This window comes from Solea senegalensis, linkage group LG5, assembly GCF_019176455.1.
Source record: "Solea senegalensis isolate Sse05_10M linkage group LG5, IFAPA_SoseM_1, whole genome shotgun sequence".
NCBI lineage: Eukaryota > Metazoa > Chordata > Actinopteri > Pleuronectiformes > Soleidae > Solea > Solea senegalensis.
In genome coordinates this window covers 17,367,083-17,387,439 of record NC_058025.1, presented here as the reverse complement: position 1 = coordinate 17,387,439, position 20,357 = coordinate 17,367,083, and the positions used below count along the sequence as shown (strand labels likewise).

At 39.4% G+C, this 20,357-nt stretch overlaps 4 protein-coding genes and 1 long non-coding RNA gene across 5 annotated transcripts; 2 read left to right on the top strand and 3 right to left on the bottom strand.

Annotated features, from left to right (window-relative positions):
- The first annotated feature begins 109 nt into the window (after positions 1 to 109).
- Positions 110 to 2,041, top strand: LOC122769339. Its single transcript, XR_006360423.1, has 2 exons — positions 110 to 523; positions 1,165 to 2,041. It is a non-coding gene; the product is annotated as an uncharacterized LOC122769339 (long non-coding RNA).
- Positions 2,042 to 2,084: 43 nt separating this feature from the next.
- On the bottom strand, positions 2,085 to 11,230 carry rnft2 (ring finger protein, transmembrane 2). The gene is made up of 10 exons (XM_044026403.1): positions 11,102 to 11,230; positions 10,625 to 10,702; positions 9,818 to 10,332; positions 9,625 to 9,701; positions 9,190 to 9,290; positions 8,561 to 8,714; positions 4,589 to 4,738; positions 3,788 to 3,853; positions 3,577 to 3,678; positions 2,085 to 2,881 (listed from the first exon to the last, which is right to left on the bottom strand). The coding sequence occupies exons 2-10, from the start codon at positions 10,669 to 10,671 to the stop codon at positions 2,747 to 2,749; spliced, it is 1,347 nt and encodes a 448-aa protein (XP_043882338.1). The 5' UTR covers positions 10,672 to 10,702; positions 11,102 to 11,230; the 3' UTR covers positions 2,085 to 2,746.
- Positions 11,231 to 11,266: 36 nt separating this feature from the next.
- On the top strand, positions 11,267 to 14,654 carry spring1 (SREBF pathway regulator in golgi 1). The gene is made up of 5 exons (XM_044026406.1): positions 11,267 to 11,822; positions 12,721 to 12,877; positions 12,985 to 13,136; positions 13,342 to 13,455; positions 14,096 to 14,654. Exons 1-5 carry the CDS (start codon positions 11,727 to 11,729, stop codon positions 14,177 to 14,179), a joined length of 603 nt encoding a protein of 200 aa, XP_043882341.1. The 5' UTR covers positions 11,267 to 11,726; the 3' UTR covers positions 14,180 to 14,654.
- Positions 14,602 to 17,474, bottom strand: LOC122769678. The gene is made up of 3 exons (XM_044026405.1): positions 17,388 to 17,474; positions 17,127 to 17,293; positions 14,602 to 16,374 (listed from the first exon to the last, which is right to left on the bottom strand). Exons 1-3 carry the CDS (start codon positions 17,401 to 17,403, stop codon positions 15,901 to 15,903), a joined length of 657 nt encoding a protein of 218 aa, XP_043882340.1. The 5' UTR covers positions 17,404 to 17,474; the 3' UTR covers positions 14,602 to 15,900.
- A 494-nt stretch (positions 17,475 to 17,968) lies between these two features.
- On the bottom strand, positions 17,969 to 20,277 carry LOC122769798. The gene is made up of 3 exons (XM_044026634.1): positions 19,675 to 20,277; positions 19,165 to 19,304; positions 17,969 to 19,051 (listed from the first exon to the last, which is right to left on the bottom strand). The coding sequence occupies exons 1-3, from the start codon at positions 19,709 to 19,711 to the stop codon at positions 18,608 to 18,610; spliced, it is 621 nt and encodes a 206-aa protein (XP_043882569.1). The 5' UTR covers positions 19,712 to 20,277; the 3' UTR covers positions 17,969 to 18,607.
- Positions 20,278 to 20,357: the final 80 nt, after the last annotated feature.

The following is a 20,357-nucleotide window of genomic DNA, read 5'->3' as shown; positions in this document are numbered from 1 at the left end:
GAAAGGATGATGTAAACCCCACGTCACGTGACACTGTAATGAATAATACAGCAGGGAGAGGTAGAGAAAAAAGGAGAGAAGGGGGGGGCACAAACACACTTAATGGTAGCTGGAATAGAAGAAAGGAGGGTCATATCGCCTTTATAAAACACTTATAGAGAGGAGACTGGTTGTTCTGCCGGAGAGGATGTGCTGGCTGCCCATAGACCAGCCTTTGCTAGTGCCCGGAGACTCCACCGGCATCGGCCGCAGACCCTCGCCGTGCTCGCTGGCGCAGCTGCTCGCGTCGCGGCTGCGGAGGATTGGGGACCAGCTGGAGAGGAGCTGGGCGGCGGGGGACGCCGACGGCAGCTGCTGCAGCTGCGGGGACAGATGCACGACGGCGGGGGTGGAGGTGGAGGTGGTAGCCGGGCCGCGCGGACACTTGAGGGGCTTTCTGTTCACCGTTATACGCTTCACCGTGCGCGTGCTGTTCGTCGCAGGGCAACACCTGTAGGGCGCGAGGCGGCGACACCAGCAACAGGTGCGTTAATAGTGTCACATCACGTCACCTGAAACTGAGACATGTTAAGTAGCAGAAGAGTCCACAAAAATATAAACCCAACAACTATTTCAACGACTTCTAGTCGGCGAAAAATTGTTTAATAGATTTTAAATGCCTGTTAATGAACTCAGTTGCTTTTTTTGTAATTTATGTTTTGTTTATTTTATTATGTGGCGCGAAAGTCAATTTCCACATTGTTGACAATACTAGTTAACTTATCCCAACCTAGACATACATACATCTTTTTTAATTTCACATATATCCAACCAGCAGGCCAACCACTATCCACAAAAAGTCCTTTAAAATGATGTGATTGATATAAATTTTGATTACAGACAAGGAATTAAAAGTGAGTTGTATTGTTAATGAACATAATCTAACATGCACATTAAATTGAATGCATGTTCCATGATCAAAGGTATTTGCTATGTCAAGGAACTACACACATTAAGGCCTAGACCTGAAGAATAGTGAATGTTTTCATTTTCCAATTCAAATCAATGCTTGTAAAGCTCATGTTGTTATCCCTGACCAGATTTCTGTTGAGTTGATGTTGTGTGTTTAGATCATGTTTACAGATGCTTTGTAACACTGAAGTCCATGTATTGTGTATTATATAGATGGTGCCTTTGGGACCATACAGGACGAATGGGCTCATATCATTTGCACTAAAAGCAAGAGGATGCTGGAGAGTCGGAGGAATGCGGTCGAGGAAAAGTTGCCGTGCATCGGAGGAGGAAGCAGGGTGTAGTGTGTGTTGCAGCGTTGAAACTGTGCTTCTGACAGAACTCCATGTGTCATGAAGACTTTCCTCAGGCCCAGTGCGGATGATGCACTGGGGGTTTGATAATGAGCTGACACGCAGCTCCCATGTGCCCAGTGCTGCAGCCAGTCAGTCAGTGTGTATGTCCCTACCCCTGCGTGACTCTCCAATTCTGTCATCCTGGTTACAAAACAGTGATGTAATCTTCCCCTGGTACAGTGAAGGGAAAAGCTTACTAATGTGACTGCTGTGAATGTTCACCTCCCACAATGACATGGGAGCTAAATACTGATCAGACCTTCATGTTGTATCCAAACTGAGTGCAGTAATCGTAAAAAATACACAGAAACAGACCTGTTTTAAGCTTCACCATCTTTACATAAGCTATACTGTAAGTGTAATTGTAAATAATGAGAGGATGAATGTTTTTTTTTAAAAACATATATATATATAGATGTTTTCTACAGTGTCTAGATGATGTTTACACTCTTCTTTAGCGTTATCTGTTGGGGGCAGTGTTAAATGGCTTTTTTAAAATCATAAACATAATACAGGACCTGTGCATTGAATGCTCTGCTGTTAAAGCTGTCTGTGATTCCTGGAAGTAAGCTTTCTTATAGAATATGTAATGTGATCACTTTTACTGAAACTGTCTTTTATAAAGTGTGTGCTATTTATACTTCCTACATATTTCTTAAGAATTTTTAAATTAATAAAAATGTTTCTGAAATAAATCCTCTGCTTGTGTTATTGCAATTAGACAAGATGTACCATTGATACATTGAGTGAATTTGCTTTAATTCAAAACGTCTTCACAATATAATAATACAACAGTATTAATATTCATAGAGAATAACAACGAAATGGGATTTGCAAACAATCCAAGATCAGATCAGATCAGGCAAATGTGTGCATTGTTCTGTTTATAGTTTAAATAATTAAAAATCACACACCAACTATGCACTCAATACTCAATATCCAAACAAAAGAAAATGTTATGCTTTAACCAACAAGCACACAACAAATCCATGATCTACTTTTGAATAAATATGAAGCTTTAAACTAAAATGAGATAAAAAGCAGCAACACAGACACTATATACAGTGCACACTAAATAAAGAGCACCTACACCTGTGTGACAACTATTTACATTACAACATTAAATCAAAGGAACATTCTGTTATCATGTGCTAATGTGAAATACATGTCAACATGTACACAAAAAAGGAATATGCCCATTAAAGTACGACAACAGCATTTATGATTTATATTTTTGCTGGTGGCCTCGACCAGAAGCTTTATGCTATTTCTGTTCAGATGTGATTTTTAAACATGTTCTGTTATTAGTCGCAGGTGTTTCTGCAATGATCTTGAGTTAAATATTTACCTCACTCAGCACAGTCGCATGTTAGTGCATGCATATCTTGTGTTGCCATCGCTTAATATATCTGAAAGTGAGCCGACGTGGTGCCGTCCTTCCAGCATCGCAGGGTCTCAACGACTGTAGAGCGACACAGCGGACACGTTCTCTCCCGGTCGAACCACAAGCACAAGCACTCCTCGCAGAACACGTGCTGCACAGGAAAAAAACAACAACAACGTAGCACTACAAAACCTCTAAATGACTCTTATTCTTCAAACTCGATTGTTTTTGTAGCCTTGAGTGTTATTCACAGATTATTAGTGACAGTTACATATCCACTTTATGGGAGTGATTCTTTTGTCTTGTAAGAACTGCTCAGAAGCTGATACTGACCTTAGGGCTCACCTAATTCAATCTGTTTATGTGTAAGCTATGTTTGCCACTTTACCTTGCTGTTACACAGTCTTTTTCAACAGGAAAGTAAAGTCTGTGTCTACAAGTCTTTGTATAACATGTATTCCCCTGCACCAGAGTACATTGACAAAACAGTTATTTATTTATTTTATTCCAAACAGGAGTTGTTGGTCTGCTCCTTTCCTCCATCATCAAATTCAGTTGTGTTATTCTATGACTTGAAGCTCTTGTTTGGTTTTACAAACCCTGTGTGTGGATACTGAAGTTTTCATCAACTCCTCACCTTGTTTCAGTGACACTGAAAGTAATTCAGAGTGTGTCAGTGCACTGCTAAAGTATAGGTACACCCAGCATCACTGATGATGAGTGTGGTTAGAGGTCCAACAAAGTCAAAAGAGTAAAAAAACTACTTTTTGACATTATTTCTTCTCAGAGTTACATTTGTTATTTCTAACCCATAACCTTCCTGGGAAGAGTTCACTTACTCCTTACCTGACAGAGAAGAGCAACGGGATCTCTGAAATCAGTCTGACAAATAGCACAGATGTCACCTGCGTCGCCGCACTGTTGACTGCTGGCCCTCACTCCGTAGCTCTGGGAGAGAGAAGAGAAAGCAAGTTTTGAGTTTTCTCAGTGTGAAAAATGCAAACTCTGCACATCTGTGTGTATTTACTTATAATGTGGAAAAAGTCTAGCACCCAACCTGGGACCTGCAAAGCACAGAAAAGGCCTTGCAAATGGCTGACACGCGTCCACAGATGTCGAAGGACTGCAAAACAACAATGACAAAGCACAATTTTCTTAAGAATTGAACTTTCGATAAGCCTTCCTGTTTTACAACACGGCAACAGTGAATCAACCGCACTGATTCACATTATACATGTCAATGTACTCACTATACTCACTAGTATAATGTTGGCAAACACCTCATCACACACAGGAAGCTATCCACCCCGTTCAGCTGAATCACTGGACTACAGTTGTCCTCAAGAGTCAAATTGAGTGCAGTTCCACTTAGTTTCGCAAGCAATACTGGAACTGATTCTGCACTTCAGCTGTTTTCTTTATGTCAATTAGTCACTGACTTTGTTGTGACCCGACTGTGATTTCCCAGTGTACTTTGAGCGTCACCTTCCACGCTTTTGGCTCATTTCACCATTTTACTTGTGCCATTAACTGACTGTTATGACACCTGATCACCTGCTGTGTTTGCAATCCAGGCCCAAACTTATTTTCTTCAATCCAGGATAAGAAATAACAGTGTTGTCCCACTCAAACATTCCAAAAATAATTTTGGAAGACTAGAAACTAAATTATGGTATGGCAATCACTAGCAATTGAATATGCAACCTCTTCAAAGTTTAATGTAATATAAAGTTCTTAACACAAATACATTATTAATGTCTTTTTGCCATGTTTCGCATGTAGGCATTACACCAGGTATAAGCAACAGTAACAGAAATCTCCTCTGGAAAAGATTGTTTTGCTGCCACGGAGTGATTACCTTGCAGAGGCTGTAGATGATGATGAGTGTAGCCCCTAGGAAGTAACTGTTTGAGGGGTCTTCTCCCATGATGTACTTGTACCACAGCTGGATGGGCACCAGGGCCCTAAACAGCTGGCTCAGATCCTCAATCAGCAGGTAGAATTTACCCTGCACAAAGTTAGAAATTGAGCCTCTTTAGATGCTTTATAATCAAACTTTGAGTCCATATGCAGATGGCAGTTCTGTGAATGTGTCCACATATTTTCCTATTGACAATGACACCATTTTTGGAAAAGGATCAAAACAAAACGGAGGCACTTATATTCGGTTTCAATGAAAATAAACAAAATAAAGACAATATGTGCTCTTTTTTCCTTGATGTACACACTAACTGTCCAAAAAGCAAAAGAAAAAAAGGCTGAACAGCTTCGGGGTACTCTTCTATCTAGTCAAGAGCAGTGCAGTATTAAAAGCTTAAAACAGCATGCCTCCAGCCCAAACATGGCTGCCATCCAGAGCTCCACAGTTTCACAGCAGTGCAGGCAATTTCCCCATTCTGCTCGGGAAACTGGCAGCAGCTCTTTCCACCTGCTACCCTGTATCCACATTAAACCCAGCCCTGCAGGGGCTCACTTGCTGCCTATAACAGACCCTCCCCTCCCATCCATAATCACAGACAAGAAATGAACTTGTGTCTATGTCCCACACTGCCACAAAGTGTGCTAAGTGATTTGGGATGGTTAAAAACAGAGGTGACCAAAACGAAGGCAAACTTGATTCCCTGTCGGCCTCGTAGCATCCCAGCTTGGATAATGACTTCCCGGATGGTAGCTGACAAAGATTGATGACTGTGGGTAAAGAGCCACGAGCAGCCAGGTTGGTAAGCGATGGAAGACCTCTGCTCGTGGCTAATTCATCTCCCTTATTGTCCCCACAGCCTTGTATCCCACAGTGCCCATCATGCCCACGCACAAACTGTCAAATCTAAAGCTTGGACACAAGCCAAGGAGTTTGACTAAGCTTCACTGCAGGCGATGTTTGAGTACTTTCCTACTTATTTGACTTCATTACTTCGTCTAAATACTTTATCTATTCCACCACTGTACACTCAAACACATGCAGTAGTATCACAACCTTTGCATTTGCATCTGTATAATTATTATTTACTTTGGGGTTGGTTGGGGGATAGAACTGCATTTAACATCCTTGGCTATGTTGTCCCTTTGTGTCACTAATGAAACATTTACCATTTCAGTTGGTTTCTTTATCTGTTTGGCAATGGTGAACACATTTCTTCTTCTATTGTTTCCAAAGCCCAAGTTTAAAGTATGTACTTTAGGGCTGAAACGGCAACAGTTACAAGTGAAGAGAATTTTTGAAAGTGTGTGGCATGAAAACAACAGCCGAAAACCAGTGAATATCCAATATATCATAATGTAATCTTAGACTCTTAATGTTTCAAATACACAATATAATAAATATATTGAGGGAAAAAACATCAAATCATGTAACATTTAACCGAGCAGAGCCAGAGATCGAACCCCCAACTTTCTGGGTGAAAGATGACCCACTCTAGCTCTGTCACAGAATAATATGTTTTCCTTTTTGAGGCAAACATGACAGACAGTCATCCATGCATTCATGATCATATGAACATAAGCACTTGAATAGCCAACAAAACTCAGCATGCATTTACCGTGGTATCACCACACCTCCAACTAGAAATTGGTGCGCAACAGAAATGTCCTAAACAACCCAAATTCAAATTCAACGTTTACGTATTAAGACCCCAAATACTGTGATTTGAAGCATGGAGTGGCTTCTTCGTGATTTCAACTTGCACATTCTGCAAAAAACGATTTTTAAATAGATTTTTCTTTGTTTACCCGACTTGTGCTGGGCTGACCGTTTTCTGGTGGCTAGTCACATATGATCTAAGCTGACACTGAACGAGAGGAAAGTTAGACCTAGAACAGGTTACCAGCCTATCACAGTAGCCAGCAATTTATACAGTCTCTAATTAACCTACCCCAACCTGCATGTCTTTGGACTGTAGGCGGAAGCCAGAGTATTCAGGTAAAACCCACTTAAATACAGAGAGAACATGTAAACTCGAAACAGAAAAGAACTGTGAATTAAACAAAAACCAGTGCGAACCATCACACCACGTTGCCTCTCCTCATCAGACATAATGACCAAAAAATCCAATGGAATTCAAGAGGAACAAACTGACGGGAATACTGACAGACTTAGTGGAAATTCAACAGTGACTAGTCTTACACACTTTGGAATCGCATAATATGTTATGATTAAAACACATGCAGAAAATAAAGCCACTAGTCTGTATGCATGTGTATGTGTTTGTGCCGATTCAGGCTGAAAGCAGGATCATTAGTGAGAACGACATGTTTATATAAGATTGACTGGGACATCAGATCATTTAAAAAAGACTGCAACTGTCAAGATTAATGAACTCCTAGAGTACAGTGATGATAAAATCTGGAATTCCCTTAAATCTACTCTACGATGAATGTTATTAAATCATCCATGTGTCTACATTCTATTCTACAGTATATCTCCGTGTGTGTACGTGTGCATGCATGTGTGTGTGGAGGCTACAGGTAATGGTCCCGCTCCAGGGAGGGATGACCTCACCGCTGCAAACCCCTCGAGGTTCAATGAGCTCAGTTGCTGGCTGCCGCGATTCTGATAGGCCTGTCTGTTTATCAGTGGAAAATGTAATCCTAATAGTTTGCAAGCCTTCTGCTCCATTCGGCCAACACACCAACACTAACCACAAATATCAGCTGCACCTATACAGAAATCTAAGTCTATCTCTGTGTGTGTGTTTCCAGACATATTCTGTTGCCTCAGGTCAGCACACAGACACTCACATGCACAGGCTCACCTAAGGAATACCATGTATAACCTTATGAATAGAAAACAGTTTCACACTGTGACCCTTAAGCACTTTCTTCACTCGGCACAGTATTTCATCACAACCAAGCAAATTACTTTTTTTTTTTTTTTTGCATTATGAAGAAAGTTTCACATCTTTGACAGTGAACTTGCTGTGACATCATCCATCAACGACCACCCTGCCTCAAGAAGAAACATATTAATGATAGTTCATCGAAACATTTACGTGGTGCTCTGAATTTTCACTTCATTATTGTTTTTTCATTCGTGCTTTTGTATTTTGATCATGAAATGTAATGTTGATTTGTTAATACTTTAAATATTCACTACTTAAATTTTTTAAATCAAAATGTATTTATTAAATTGTGAAAGAATGGCGAACTGTCCAAGATGAACCCTACCTCTTGTCCAATGTATTCAGTATATATTTAACCAATAGTTAATATTGTACAATGCATGGTTTTTATGTCTCATAAAAGGATCACTCTAGTTACAGTGCTTAACAAATTTATGAGCCCACCTGTCATAAAAACAATAAAACATTAACATTCCAGAAATCTTTCAAAAAATGTTATTGTAATTTATTTGGCAAATAAACAGAATTCACCTTGTTATCCTTCAAATTTGAAACAGATGTTAATTTAGGACAGCAGTGGCATTGGGTGGTATAATAAATTTGTAAGAACTGTTTGCATTTTCATGAACCTAAATTTCTTTTTCTGTATTATTTTCCTTTGAAGGAAAATATAATTTTGACTCATATCTAGTCATACAGTCATATGTCCGTGATTGGCCAATATCAGCCATTAAACTGCTGATTCACAGCTATTTAAAAATGAGAGAAGCAGCAAAGCCTCACATAAGAATAGAACCAGCTCTAACTGCAGGCATTTATGCAGGATGAGCAACTGTATTATTGCTCCTGTATGGTAAAGTTAATCATAATAATAGTAATAATAGTTACTACAAAATATACTGAAGGCAGCAATGTGTGATGAAAAAAAGAAAAACAACAACACAAATAATGAAAACCAATCACAACGTTCAAAGAGATGCATGTTGATTTCTTACCCTGGATTTGAAGGCCAGGAGAATCTTGGGTAAAAAGAGGACAAAGCACTTCAGGCCGATGGTCACATACTTAAGGACAAAGTCAGTGATGCCCACTGCCCAAATCAGATCAAAGAAGTCAAAACTGTTGAGGTTGGGTTTGGCGAATATGAGGCTAGAAAAAAATGAAAATAAAACCAGTCACAGGGAAGTGTGGTGTTCTCATTAGAGTTGGTAGAATGATAACATATGCAAAGCAGATGTTGAACATAATGTAAGGAACCGTGGAGACAAAAAATAAACATAAAATACTCACAGGACAAGAACAGGAACACCCTAAAAATGAAAAGACAAAATAAAATAAAACATCGTGCTTAACAGAAAATGAATGGAAAAACCAAAATGTATAAATCAAATTTGAAAAAAAAAAAAGATGGCACATAAAGATATGATAAATGTTCCTATATATATATATATACATATATATGTATATGTATATATGTATATATATATATATATATACATATATACATACATATATACACATACATATGTATATGTGTATACATATATAGTAGTATGTGTATAGTATACTTTAGTATAGTGCTTATACATGTAAATAAATCCTTGTATTTGTGATTGTACTTTACCTGTTTTGCAGCTCCTCATGACTGAATGTGTAGAAGATGTAAACAATATTTCCTGAGAGGAACATTAAGATCCAAAGTGCTACAAATATGGAACGCTCCTCCTAATTAAACAAAAGAGATAATACATTTCTTTATATCGAAAATTGCAATTCAATGCCTTCAAGACAGACTTCCAGTGTCTTCCATGTGAAAAGCTATATGAAATGTATTGTTTTGTTCAGGTTTTTCATATTAATAACTTGTAACTGTAATGTTTGATTGTAGAATTCATATTTTGTGATTTCTCCTTTCTATACAATTAAAATATCGTATTAAATAAAAAAAAAGCACTAGTATCAGCACTAGTTCAAGCTAATATTGCAGAACATCAGATGCTGTTTCTGTCTTTAAAAGCCTGTATCAGTTCAGCTGGAAATATAGTGCAGTGTTTTTCACCCTTAATGACACTTGGTGCCTCAGTGTAGAATTTGCGTAGGCGAATGTGCTCGCCATCCCCACGCAGACAGCAATACCTGGAAAAGAGAGAAAGAACATCATTACTAAATCAAACATTAGGCTGCTACTGATATTATGTTGTAAGTATTGTATTGTTAGAAACACTACTGCTGAACTCCACACACTGGTTTACCTAGCTTATGCTGGAAGCAGACTTTGGCCAGCAGAATCAGGATGAAGGGAAAACCCCTCTGCAGCCAGGTAACGACTGCCTTCAGCTCAGACAGGGCCGGTGCCGGAGTGGATGGGTCTTCCTGGCCCTCCTCTCTGGAGCTGTGCCTCTCTGAGCCAGCTGCCGTGGTGGCCTGCTGAAGCAGAGAGGATGTCCTGTGCTGCAGCGGCTGGTGGAAGTGGTGGTGGTGATGATGGTGGTGGTGCTGCGGCGGTCGAGGGAGGAAAGGTCCAACCTCCGAGCGGTGTGGGCCCCCTTCTTCTCTGGAAGATGCTGTCATTTGGATAAAAACTTCAGGGGGAGATCCCAGGACTAAGCCAGCTGCCTGGAACTGGGCAGAAGAGACAGAGCCTGAGGGGACACCCACAAGGCCAGAGAAGATTTGCTGGGGTGAGGCGGTAGAGTCAGATTTCAGGCAGTCAAAGACACCACCCTCATCAAGGCTGCTCTCTGATCCCAGAGTTTGGCTTCGGCTCCTGAATTTTACAAAAAACGCGAGAAAAATCATTAGTTTGGAAGATGCATTTACCTCTCTGGGATGCACTGTATGAACTTCACTTTCCAGTGTATTTTTGTACATCTTCAAACTATTTGTATGGGATGTTATGTCCCCACTGTCAAGAACATTTGTATTTAATGTTTAAGAAAAATACTCCCATGGCAGTCTCTGAATGTGAATATAGGAAGAATGTGAATTTCTGGATATACAGTATTTGGCTACGTGGTGACTTAAGTAAATACACATAGTAGGAGAGTTCTTGTGTCCACCTTTCAGAGGGCATGCCATCCGTGTTGCTGCTATGTCTCCTCTGCATGGCACACTGCTCATCACAACATGGTCCAACCCTGGAAAACACAAAGCAGCATCACCACCAGCTCATTCACCTGTGGGTGCACATGCATGTATATATGTTAGTCTGTGTGCGTGTTTACGCATTATGTTTTTGTAACCTCTTGAGGACCGAGTGTAAACAGTGACCTCACCAGGGCCGCTAATCTTAATAGGGACCAAAACATGGCCCTAAAGAGGCAGAACCTCATTTCTGAGGATTAGGGGTGGCATGCTATTTGTGGTTAGCTTAATTTCAGGGTTAGGCGTGGACTGGAGTGACAACACCTTATTTCGTCCGAAACTACTTGAATGGAAGTCAAGACAGTCTTAGCAAGGATAGCTGCGCAAATACAAGTGGGTGTGTGTTCAATTATTGAGACGTTAAGCTAGATAACAACATACTAATTATTTACCTGAATCGGTTCGGTGAAGTGCTTCCAAGGTTTTGTCATAGTTGGAGTAAGAAAGGATGCTGTCGCTTTGGAGGATGCTATTCTGGGTGTACAGCGCCGATACACTTCCTGTATGACGTCACCGAAAGCTCTGTCAACCAATCAGCGTCAAGCTCTTCGCCGACCCTCATCCGCAGTGTTTTGTTGATGGTGGATGTCAGATAGCGCTGGACAAACATCTCAGTCGCTGCTTGTTGGCACAACTGTGGATTCATTTTGCCTCAAAAAACGAAGCGTAACGAACTACACTGCCATAACATTATCTCGTTTTTTTGGTCATCCACCGTGTTTACCTTGTTAAAGACTGAAAGCTAATGCTAGCTAGTGAAAGCTAGCGCACCAACAAAGCAGGCGTTTGTGATGTTAGCTTCGATCTACATAATACGTATTGTCACATCTATCCGAAATAGCTGGCTAACCTAGGCTAGAATAGCGACTTTCACTTAGTTTTTTTTCCTGTATTTGTAAGTCATCGTAACGTTTACCTGACATAAAACGTTACCTGGGCATTTGATATTCATTCGGCGAATTTTGATGACTTGGACTGTCACTGTCACCTCCGGCATCGCCACCAAAAAGCCATGCTATGATGGTACTTCGGCGGTTATTGAGAAAGCGCTGGGTGCTTGGAGTAGTCTTCGGGCTGTCTCTCATCTACTTTCTCACCAGCACACTCAAACAGGTACAGAAACTCCCACTACATCCTCTGCTACAGTCCTTCATTTTTGGCATGTGTATTCTGAGATATCTATCAATTTGATCAATTCTCCTTTGACATCACCAAGGCTTCTTCACCTAGAAAGCTGGCACTCACTGGATATTTTCTCTTTTTTGGACCATTATGCCGGAGATGGTTGTGCAGGAAAATACTCAAACCAGCACATCTGTCACCAACAAACATGCTATGTTTAAGCTCACTTAAAAAAAAATGTAATCGGCTACTTAGATATTTCAGTCAAGGAGCAGTTGAACAGGTGTACCTAAAAAGTGGCTGGTGGGTGCATTTTGCAGTACCGTGCAAGTAATCGTTTCTTTTAATCAGTTTTCATTAAGTATATACAAAATCAAAAGAAGCAGAGTTATGTGAGTATGGGAGTTCACTTCAATTGATTACATAGTTATACTGGTTACGTAGTTTTAAAAAAGTTTTAAATAATACACACACAACAGAAACAGAACCAATACAAATGTTTTAAGTGACAGCAGAAATACACCAAAATTAAACAGAACAAATAATTTAAGACATAATTAAATCCAAAAATGGAAACTAAACTGCTGTTGACCCCTCCCAGTGCTGAAATCAAAACATTGTAGGCCATGTTGAACCCCCCTGGGCTAACTGCTAAAGTAACTACTGAAAGACAACGTTTTGGATTGATATCAAAATATTTAATCGCTAACGTTACCTTATAAAGTCTAAGTTTCCCCTTTGTGACAACTGACCTTGAGTTAACTGGCTTGCCTATAATTGTTAAATTGTTAAGTAACGCTCTGTGCATATAGTGCATTATCAGATGTCTGACCACATCCTGTTGTTGGTCTTTGATGATGTGACATGACCTCTGGTTTGAATTTTGCAGGAGGAAAGGACCATGCGGGACCGCACACTTTTAGAGGTTAGAGACTCAGATCATCGCATCCCCTGGAAAGTTCGTTTCAACCTGGGCAACAGCAGTCGACAGATTACTCAGTGCAGAAACTCCATCCAGGGCAAGACACTGATCACAGATGAACTTGGTGAGTGCTCAGCAGCATGCTGTGATGATAACGCAACAGTTCTGTGAGACTGTTAAGTTGCCTTTAATCAGCTTATCATTGTACTTATCAGTGTTAATGTTTTGCAGGCTATGTCTGCGAAAGGAAAGATTTGCTGGTTAACAGCTGCTGTAACGTCAACGCTCCCAGCTCGAGACAGTACATTTGTAAAAGCTGCCTGGCCAATGGCTGCTGCAGCATCTACGAGTATTGCGTGTCTTGCTGCCTCCAACCTGATAAGGTATCTGATTTGTCTCAGTGAGGGCGTTCAGGGTTTTGGGTTAATACTGCAATCAGAAAAGATAAGCTGTCACCACAGTGTATCTCCACACTCAAGAATCCAGATACTATTAGGACACTGAATCTTGATACTTCAAGTCAGTACATAGAAGTGACGGCAATAGCAAGACTCACATTTGTGTGCCCTTGTGTTTCCTTTTCTTCAGCAACCTCTCCTCGAGCACTTCCTTAACCGTGCTGCGGAAGGATTCCAGAATCTCTTCACTGCTGTGGAGGATCATTTTGAGCTGTGCCTGGCCAAGTGTAGAACGTCATCACAAGTATGTTATGTCACATTGAATTATTGTGTCAGACCAGCTGTCTTAACTCCCTAAAAAGGTATAAACAGTCATGCAGAATGACTCTACAAAATAACCACCCCATTATTTTTGAAATGGAGCATGAATAGTGAAAATGTTATCCCACGTTCCACATATCTGTTTATAATGAAAGAGTAATACTGTGCTCCATTAAACAACATATACCAGCTTCTGTTTCCTCCCAAATCACTAAACCCTACTACTTTACTTTCTTCAGTGCACATGTTCAAACTCAAACTAAGGTTCAGCTCCACCCTCTGTACCTTCGTTATTGTTAGTTTTTTTTTTTTATACAACCCTAAGTTAAATAAGAAGGAAAAGAACAAGCAAAACAAAGAGAAATACACTAATATGCCAAATACACTATTGAAACTATGGCACAGCCATTAACAACCACAATAACCTCACACATCACCAGAAAGCTACTTGCATTATTGGTTGTATTATCTTTTTGCATTGTTTCTGAAGTTGATTGGATCTTTTTTTCCTGGTTTGGCTTTCAAAAAAATCAACTGCCAATGAATATCCACATGCACATTTTACATGTTTGTCATTGAAAGAAAATACTCATAATGTTTTTGTTTTTTCCTCTTTCATACAGAGTGTTCAACATGAGAACACATATCGGAACCCTCAAGCAAAGTACTGCTATGGAGAGAGTCCTCCAGAGCTACTTCCTGTCTGAGCATCCTCAGACAGGAAGTATGAGGATGCACAGGAAAAGCAGTAGGACACTAACATTTCCTGGCTGGACAGAAAATCTGTCCACCTTAAGGGTGCTTGGAGCCGAGACTCTACAAGTGAACTGCTGATTTGGACAGTTTTACATAACAGTGGCAAAGAAAAGAAGATATCGTAGAACAACTTGGGACAAAAAAAACATGGACAAATATCATATGTGATTTGATTATTTACACTTCATAAGTGCATATTACGTGTCATACATTCATCCGTGATGATCATCAGGTCTACGTCGTAGGCAGCTCATCCATCAGGTTTCACCTCTCACTAAAATAGGCATCATTATAAAAGGAAAGAATAGCTGTTCAGTTTGTTTTTTTGGTCAGTGAATACTTCAAACAGCAAAGAATGTGTCAGTACTCTGTGTATAGTGCATGCATATGAAACAATTATTTAATAAAAGTAACTGTGAAACAAAATCGGTTTCAGTCATTGTTTTCATTACTGGTGATATTCATAATATCTTTGATTCTGCACAGGTTTAAACATTCATTATAATGTTGGTAATAGTAGAAAAAAGGAAAAAAGAAAAAAAGCTTGTATATATATAAACCTCTAATAATTCATACAGTGCAACAAAACAGTGGAACTTGAAATAGGATATTAATTGATCATTTCATTTGAGGAGGACGGGGTCCACATTAATCTCTGTTACAGTGCTGTTGCTCTGATGAGACGGTGACAAAGTTATCTGCCACGCTGTGCTCAGTCCATCTGTCCTCGTATTTTGCTGCTGGACACACTGATTGGAGTCCAGACTGGAGGCTCTCTGAAGGTGATTCTTATCATCTTGTTTCTCTACCTCAGGCAGTGGAGCTCGCTCACAGGGGATACGATGGCCAGAGCAAAACAATTAATCATTGTGAAGGCTGAGAAAACAAACCGTCGTAATTAGAAAAGCTATACGAGCCCCTTCTCATTTGGCAACATGATTAATTACCGTCACATGGGGATCGTGTCGATTGTTGCAATATATCAAGTTTAAATGAGCGAAGTTGAGGTCCAGTACACCTTCTTTGTAATTTGGGAAATAAGAATATTAACTTCCTTGTCAAAAATGTGATTATAGAAGTTATGCCTCTTTTGTGTCTGCAAAAATGTTAAAAGAAATATGAGTTTACACTTATCAGCAACAAGGTTTAGTTTCCATACTGGAAATAAAGAAATGCCAACGCGAACATGAATGTGGAAAATGTGGCCCTAACCCTCTTCCATATAAATCAAACAACAGTAGCTAGTAAAGGGGATTTTATAAGCAACATTAAAGGAACACTGAGCAACTTTTTTCACCTTAAGTCTTTAATTTGTTCCTGAAACCATTCATTTGTTGAAATTGTCTCCATGTAAAAGATAAAAAAAATAAGCCCTGGCAATACGGGGATAAACATGACAAATCATTTCATTTGGACCTTGTAGAATGATTGGCTGAAAAGCCTGCAAGCTGTAGTCACTGACTGTGTCTGTGCTCCAGTCATGGGGGAAGTACTGAACCTGTTTGGTGAACTGGAAGGAACTCAGAGTTACACAATTATTATCTCTCAGAATGTAATCAATGTCCTAGTTGGGTGTGAACAGGCTGTATTCTTGACAAATAAAATAAAATAAAAAAAAAAAACATGTCAAGGGGAAGAAAAGCTGCAGGTCTGCGTCTCAAACTGAGGAACTTTAAACAAGATGTTCACACTTTTTCACATATTTCTGAAGCAATACATCATTCAATTTCCATTTTAGGTTATTTTTAACTGTAACCTTCAAAATATAAGCACTTAAGCGATGCTCCAGCCAATTCATGTAGCCCTTGGATGTCTTCAACAAAGTGTGGCTCCACTGCTTCCTCTCAAACACATACGTGGGTATTTTGGGCGGCAGCGGCTTCGAGGAGCAGTCGCCTCCGAGCATGTGCTTCACACACTTATTGAGCATGTGGATGTAGACGATGGTGTCCTGGAGTGTCTTCAAAAGTGAATCATCCGTGGGGTTCAGGTTGCTCCACTGGTCTTCCAGGACTTCCTTCAGGCCTTGTTCCATGAAGAGGAGGCTGCACTGGACATTTGAAGGGAGGAGAGGAGTGTCGTGATCGACCTGTAGTTCAGGAAAGCCTGGGAGCCACTTGCCAAGGTGCTTACCATTGGCTTCATCCTGGGAGAGAAGACTGACAGTGAGTTTTAAGTTTACTTTCGCATGATCTCAAAATACGTCGCCATACGGACACAAAGCAAAGCAAAATGCTGGCGTATCAGTCAGTGTTCCAATGTCACCAAGACAAGATCTAATGATTTACACTTGGCATATTCAGACAGCACCATGTCCAAAAAAGACTCATCCAACATACTGACGTGTTAGTGAAGTTACATGTCCGCTTTGGACAACCGGTGGATAAGTGGAAAGGGAACTTTGAGGGTCGTTCAGTGGCTGCTCCTATAATTCCAGGAAGGTTTCCAGTAGATGATGGATAGATTTTTAGATAATAGATTTTTGTTAATATGTTTACTGAAGTCCTAAAAATCAACAATAACACATAGAAATAAAAGAAAAAGAAATACAGATAATTATATAAATAACATAATAGGAAATTACATTTACAATATGCTACTTTATACTGTATTTGGAAATATAATTAACTTCATGTCGTTTTAACACTGAAACAAGCCCTTTTGCAAAATGCATGTACATTTTACAACTATTATTTCTTGGCTTTTTTTAAAACAGACGTTTAATATTATCAACGCTTTCGATCACTTTAGATTTAAACGTCCCTTCTGCACAGTGACCAAGAAACAGCTTTGAAACACAGCGCTCTCTTTTCTCACACTAACCATGGATGAGCTGTGCACTGCAGACACACTACCAGACATACACACAGTAGCCACACAACACGTTGTGTTACTCACAAACATTTCCAGGCTTTCTTCAAGTTGACCTTTGATGAGGATCGTCAGCTGTCTCAGCTGGCAAGATAAACCAGCTGCAAGTGTTTTCTGTGTTTTCGGCACATGATTCTGTGCGTCCAAGCTTTGCAACAGAACCGCCATCCAAACACAAACCACTTTCAGAGAACCTGCAAGTTGCAAATGTGAGAACACATCAAATAAATTGAAAAATTTCATGCATTATTGTTTTTTTTTTGTATACAATTGCATGGTATACTGCACCTGCTCCGTTATTCATTCTGACTCAGAATTTCTGCAGTAATGTAATCTCAGTAATATTTATGCAACTCTCAAATAGGGCGGATGAAGACACTGAAGAGCAACTTCCCTTTACTGCTAAAATTCAAAGAAAAACGTACATCAGTAAACCAATCTACCACAAGGACGTAACTGAGGGGAGGAAATGCTGATTTGTGTTCCATACAACTGACTTTGAGATAAAACCTGATGTTTTTGCACGTAAACGTTTCTTTTATGCAGTTGATTGCTTTTATTAACATATATTTTATCATCAAAATATTTCACCATGTCATTTTCACATGATAATTTCAGGTCAAACACTAATTACGCTGACAAAAAAAACCCTACCAATTTGAGATCACATGTGTAGCTGAAAGTTTAAGTTTCTTTTAAGTTTTTTTTTAAGTTTTTCAGCTACAGTTTTGATGGATACTACCATTGTTTTTTCTCATTGTTTTTCTTAAACATTTACATTGTAACAAATATTTATCATTTTCTTACTTTGTAATTCATACAAACGTAAAATAATGCACTGAACGAAAAGCCGAATAATCAGATATGGAGACTGTGCAAAAGATGGATTTAATAACAAATAAATACAATGTGCAAAGTACTCTTTCCTACTGAGGGACCATTTTTACGTTTTACATTTTACAGCAGTAATCAGCTGATGATGCAAACCTGTTTTCACTGAGCAGACAAACTACAGTCACAGGCAGATAAAAAAAAAAGAAAAAAAGAATTACAGCTTTCATTTAAATAAATAAATACTCCATAAATAAATACGACAGATACAACATATTACAGCTGATATAAATATATGAATTCAAGGACTGTGTTTACACAGACAGCATTATTCTGACCAGATTATGGCAATAGTCTAAAAACACCTTTTTCTGAATCGACTCATATACTCAGATTTAGCCGTGCAGCAATCAGATTTTAGCCACATTATGTAGACACGCATATGTCCTGATCAGATTACAATGTCCTTTTGGAATGTTCACAGCTGTGGATGGACCGTAGACCTGAGTCATTATCATCCGACTGTGTTCTTTCACATTACTACAATATTGCATTTGTCACTCACATTAAAACATAACCGCAATTATGTCTTATTCAGAATATGTTTGATTGCTGGTGTCCATGGTAACACAGTAAACGATGTGCTGCAGGGCAACATTCATACAGCTCAGTATAACTCATGTGCTAAGAATCCTTGCATCCTGTTGGTCACACAAGTTCTTTGCCTCCTCAAGTACCTGCCACACTTGTTTATGCCAGTCCCTCAGTGTGACTATGACACTCAGTCCATATTCCTTTTTAGCGTAACTATGGTCATGGTGGAGTTGCAGTGTGCCTGGTGTTGGTGGTAAAGGGATTTCTGGGCAAACGCTCCCGAGAATGATTTGTATTTTCGCTAAATGCATTGAGAGCCTTTCCTTGACGATGAACAAGCGCATGGAAAGAGACTCTGAGTTTCCAGTAATCTCCTTGTGATATTCATTCACTTTTGCAATGTGCAAATTAAAAAGCAGATTCTTGACGTAGACGTCCTGCAGCTTCTCAGAAATTGTCACGCCGACAATTCTGTAATCAAGAATTTCATCGGTAACATAATCAGGCCTGAATCCATGGACACTTATCTGTAAAGAGAGAAAAAAATAGGTCTAATATGATTTAATGTTATTGTACAGATATTATTGCAAAACACATATTTTGCAATATACATATATATTGTATATCAGGTGACACTTACATATTCATCCAGCAGCTCATTTGTCTCCTCTCCCAGGAGTGCTGCAAGAGACTTGGCATTGTCTATATCTCTGCAGCTGGTGTGCACTGGAGCAGAAAAGACGGGCCTCCACTGGAAGTCCAGGATCATGAGGACGAGTACTGAGACATCAAATTGCAACTCAGATTAAAAGGTGGAAAAAAATTCATAACCTCTTCTTCGACAGATTTCTTTTTAAAGATGGCGACTTTGAGCAACATATCCCTTAACTTTTAGATAAACAATTAAAAAAAAAAAAAAATGAAAAAGAAAATATAACTTGTAGAACTCAAAACATATTCAGGAAACAATAATTCATTGATTATTCTGAGTAAAAACAGAAATATTCATAGAGACTATTTCAATCAACGAGGATTAGCCTCCTAGACAATGTCAATTAAAAAAAGCCTGAAACACCTTAACATTAAACATCAAATAACAACATGATTAAGGTGTTTTAAATGTATTATTTAGAATAATAAGGTTATTTACCACAGTGCTTCAGAGGTCCATTGAGTGTATATCCCATAGTGACGGGAGACAACGAGTTCCTTAACAAACCAGATAAATAAACAAGGTGCAACTTTTATAAACACTGGCCTATGTCTATATATAATGCGCAGTCATCAACACCCACGCATTGACACACACACACACACACACAAAGTTACATTATTTCCACCCCCAGCATCACTCATTTTATGACAGTGATCTACTTCCAACCTCAGAGGTGTGACTGAAACACCTCATGTTCCATTCAGATACCATAAATACGCCACATAAGGCTCACAACTGTTCAAAAATAAAACCAAATTACAACATAAAATCAACACATTTAGCAATCACCGTTCCACTGAGTCACCTTGTCTACACATAATACTTCAAATATCCAATCCATTAATGAGAGAACTTCCGGGTTAAATTTAAAGCTTTCAAAAGGACTCATCTCCTATATTCATAGGAACAACATCCTCAGTTCAGACTCAATCTCTGGCCTGTGTCTGCATCTTCTATGTTCCCTATAGCTAACATTTTAGAAGTCCGGGTCTCCGGCTTCCTCCCACGGTCCAAAATCCTGGCAAACTGGACACTCTAAATTGACTGTAGGTGTGAGAGTGAATGGTTGTTTGGCTCCATGTGGCCCTGTGATGGACTGGTGACCTGGCCAGGGTGTA

Bases quoted from the DNA above. Each gene is read 5' to 3' on its own strand.
- rnft2 (XM_044026403.1), bottom strand. From the start codon at position 10,671: ATGCAGAGGAGACATAGCAGCAACACGGATGGCATGCCCTCTGAAAG. The intron at 10,333-10,624 runs GTGGACACAAGA...TGTAAAATTCAG, and splicing joins GATGGCATGCCCTCTGAAAG to GAGCCGAAGCCAAACTCTGG. The intron at 8,715-9,189 runs GTAAAGTACAAT...ATTTTTTTCTAG, and splicing joins CATGAGGAGCTGCAAAACAG to CCTCATATTCGCCAAACCCA.
- LOC122769798 (XM_044026634.1), bottom strand. From the start codon at position 19,711: ATGGGATATACACTCAATGGACCTCTGAAGCACTGTG. The intron at 19,305-19,674 runs GTAAATAACCTT...TTGATGTCTCAG, and splicing joins TGGACCTCTGAAGCACTGTG to TACTCGTCCTCATGATCCTG. The intron at 19,052-19,164 runs GTAAGTGTCACC...CTCTCTTTACAG, and splicing joins ATGAGCTGCTGGATGAATAT to ATAAGTGTCCATGGATTCAG.
- LOC122769678 (XM_044026405.1), bottom strand. The intron at 16,375-17,126 runs GTGAGTAACACA...CTTCTCTCCCAG, and splicing joins AAGAAAGCCTGGAAATGTTT to GATGAAGCCAATGGTAAGCA.
- spring1 (XM_044026406.1), top strand. From the start codon at position 11,727: ATGATGGTACTTCGGCGGTTATTGAGAAAGCGCTGGGTGCTTGGAGTA. The intron at 11,823-12,720 runs GTACAGAAACTC...TGAATTTTGCAG, and splicing joins TCACCAGCACACTCAAACAG to GAGGAAAGGACCATGCGGGA. The intron at 13,137-13,341 runs GTATCTGATTTG...CCTTTTCTTCAG, and splicing joins GCTGCCTCCAACCTGATAAG to CAACCTCTCCTCGAGCACTT.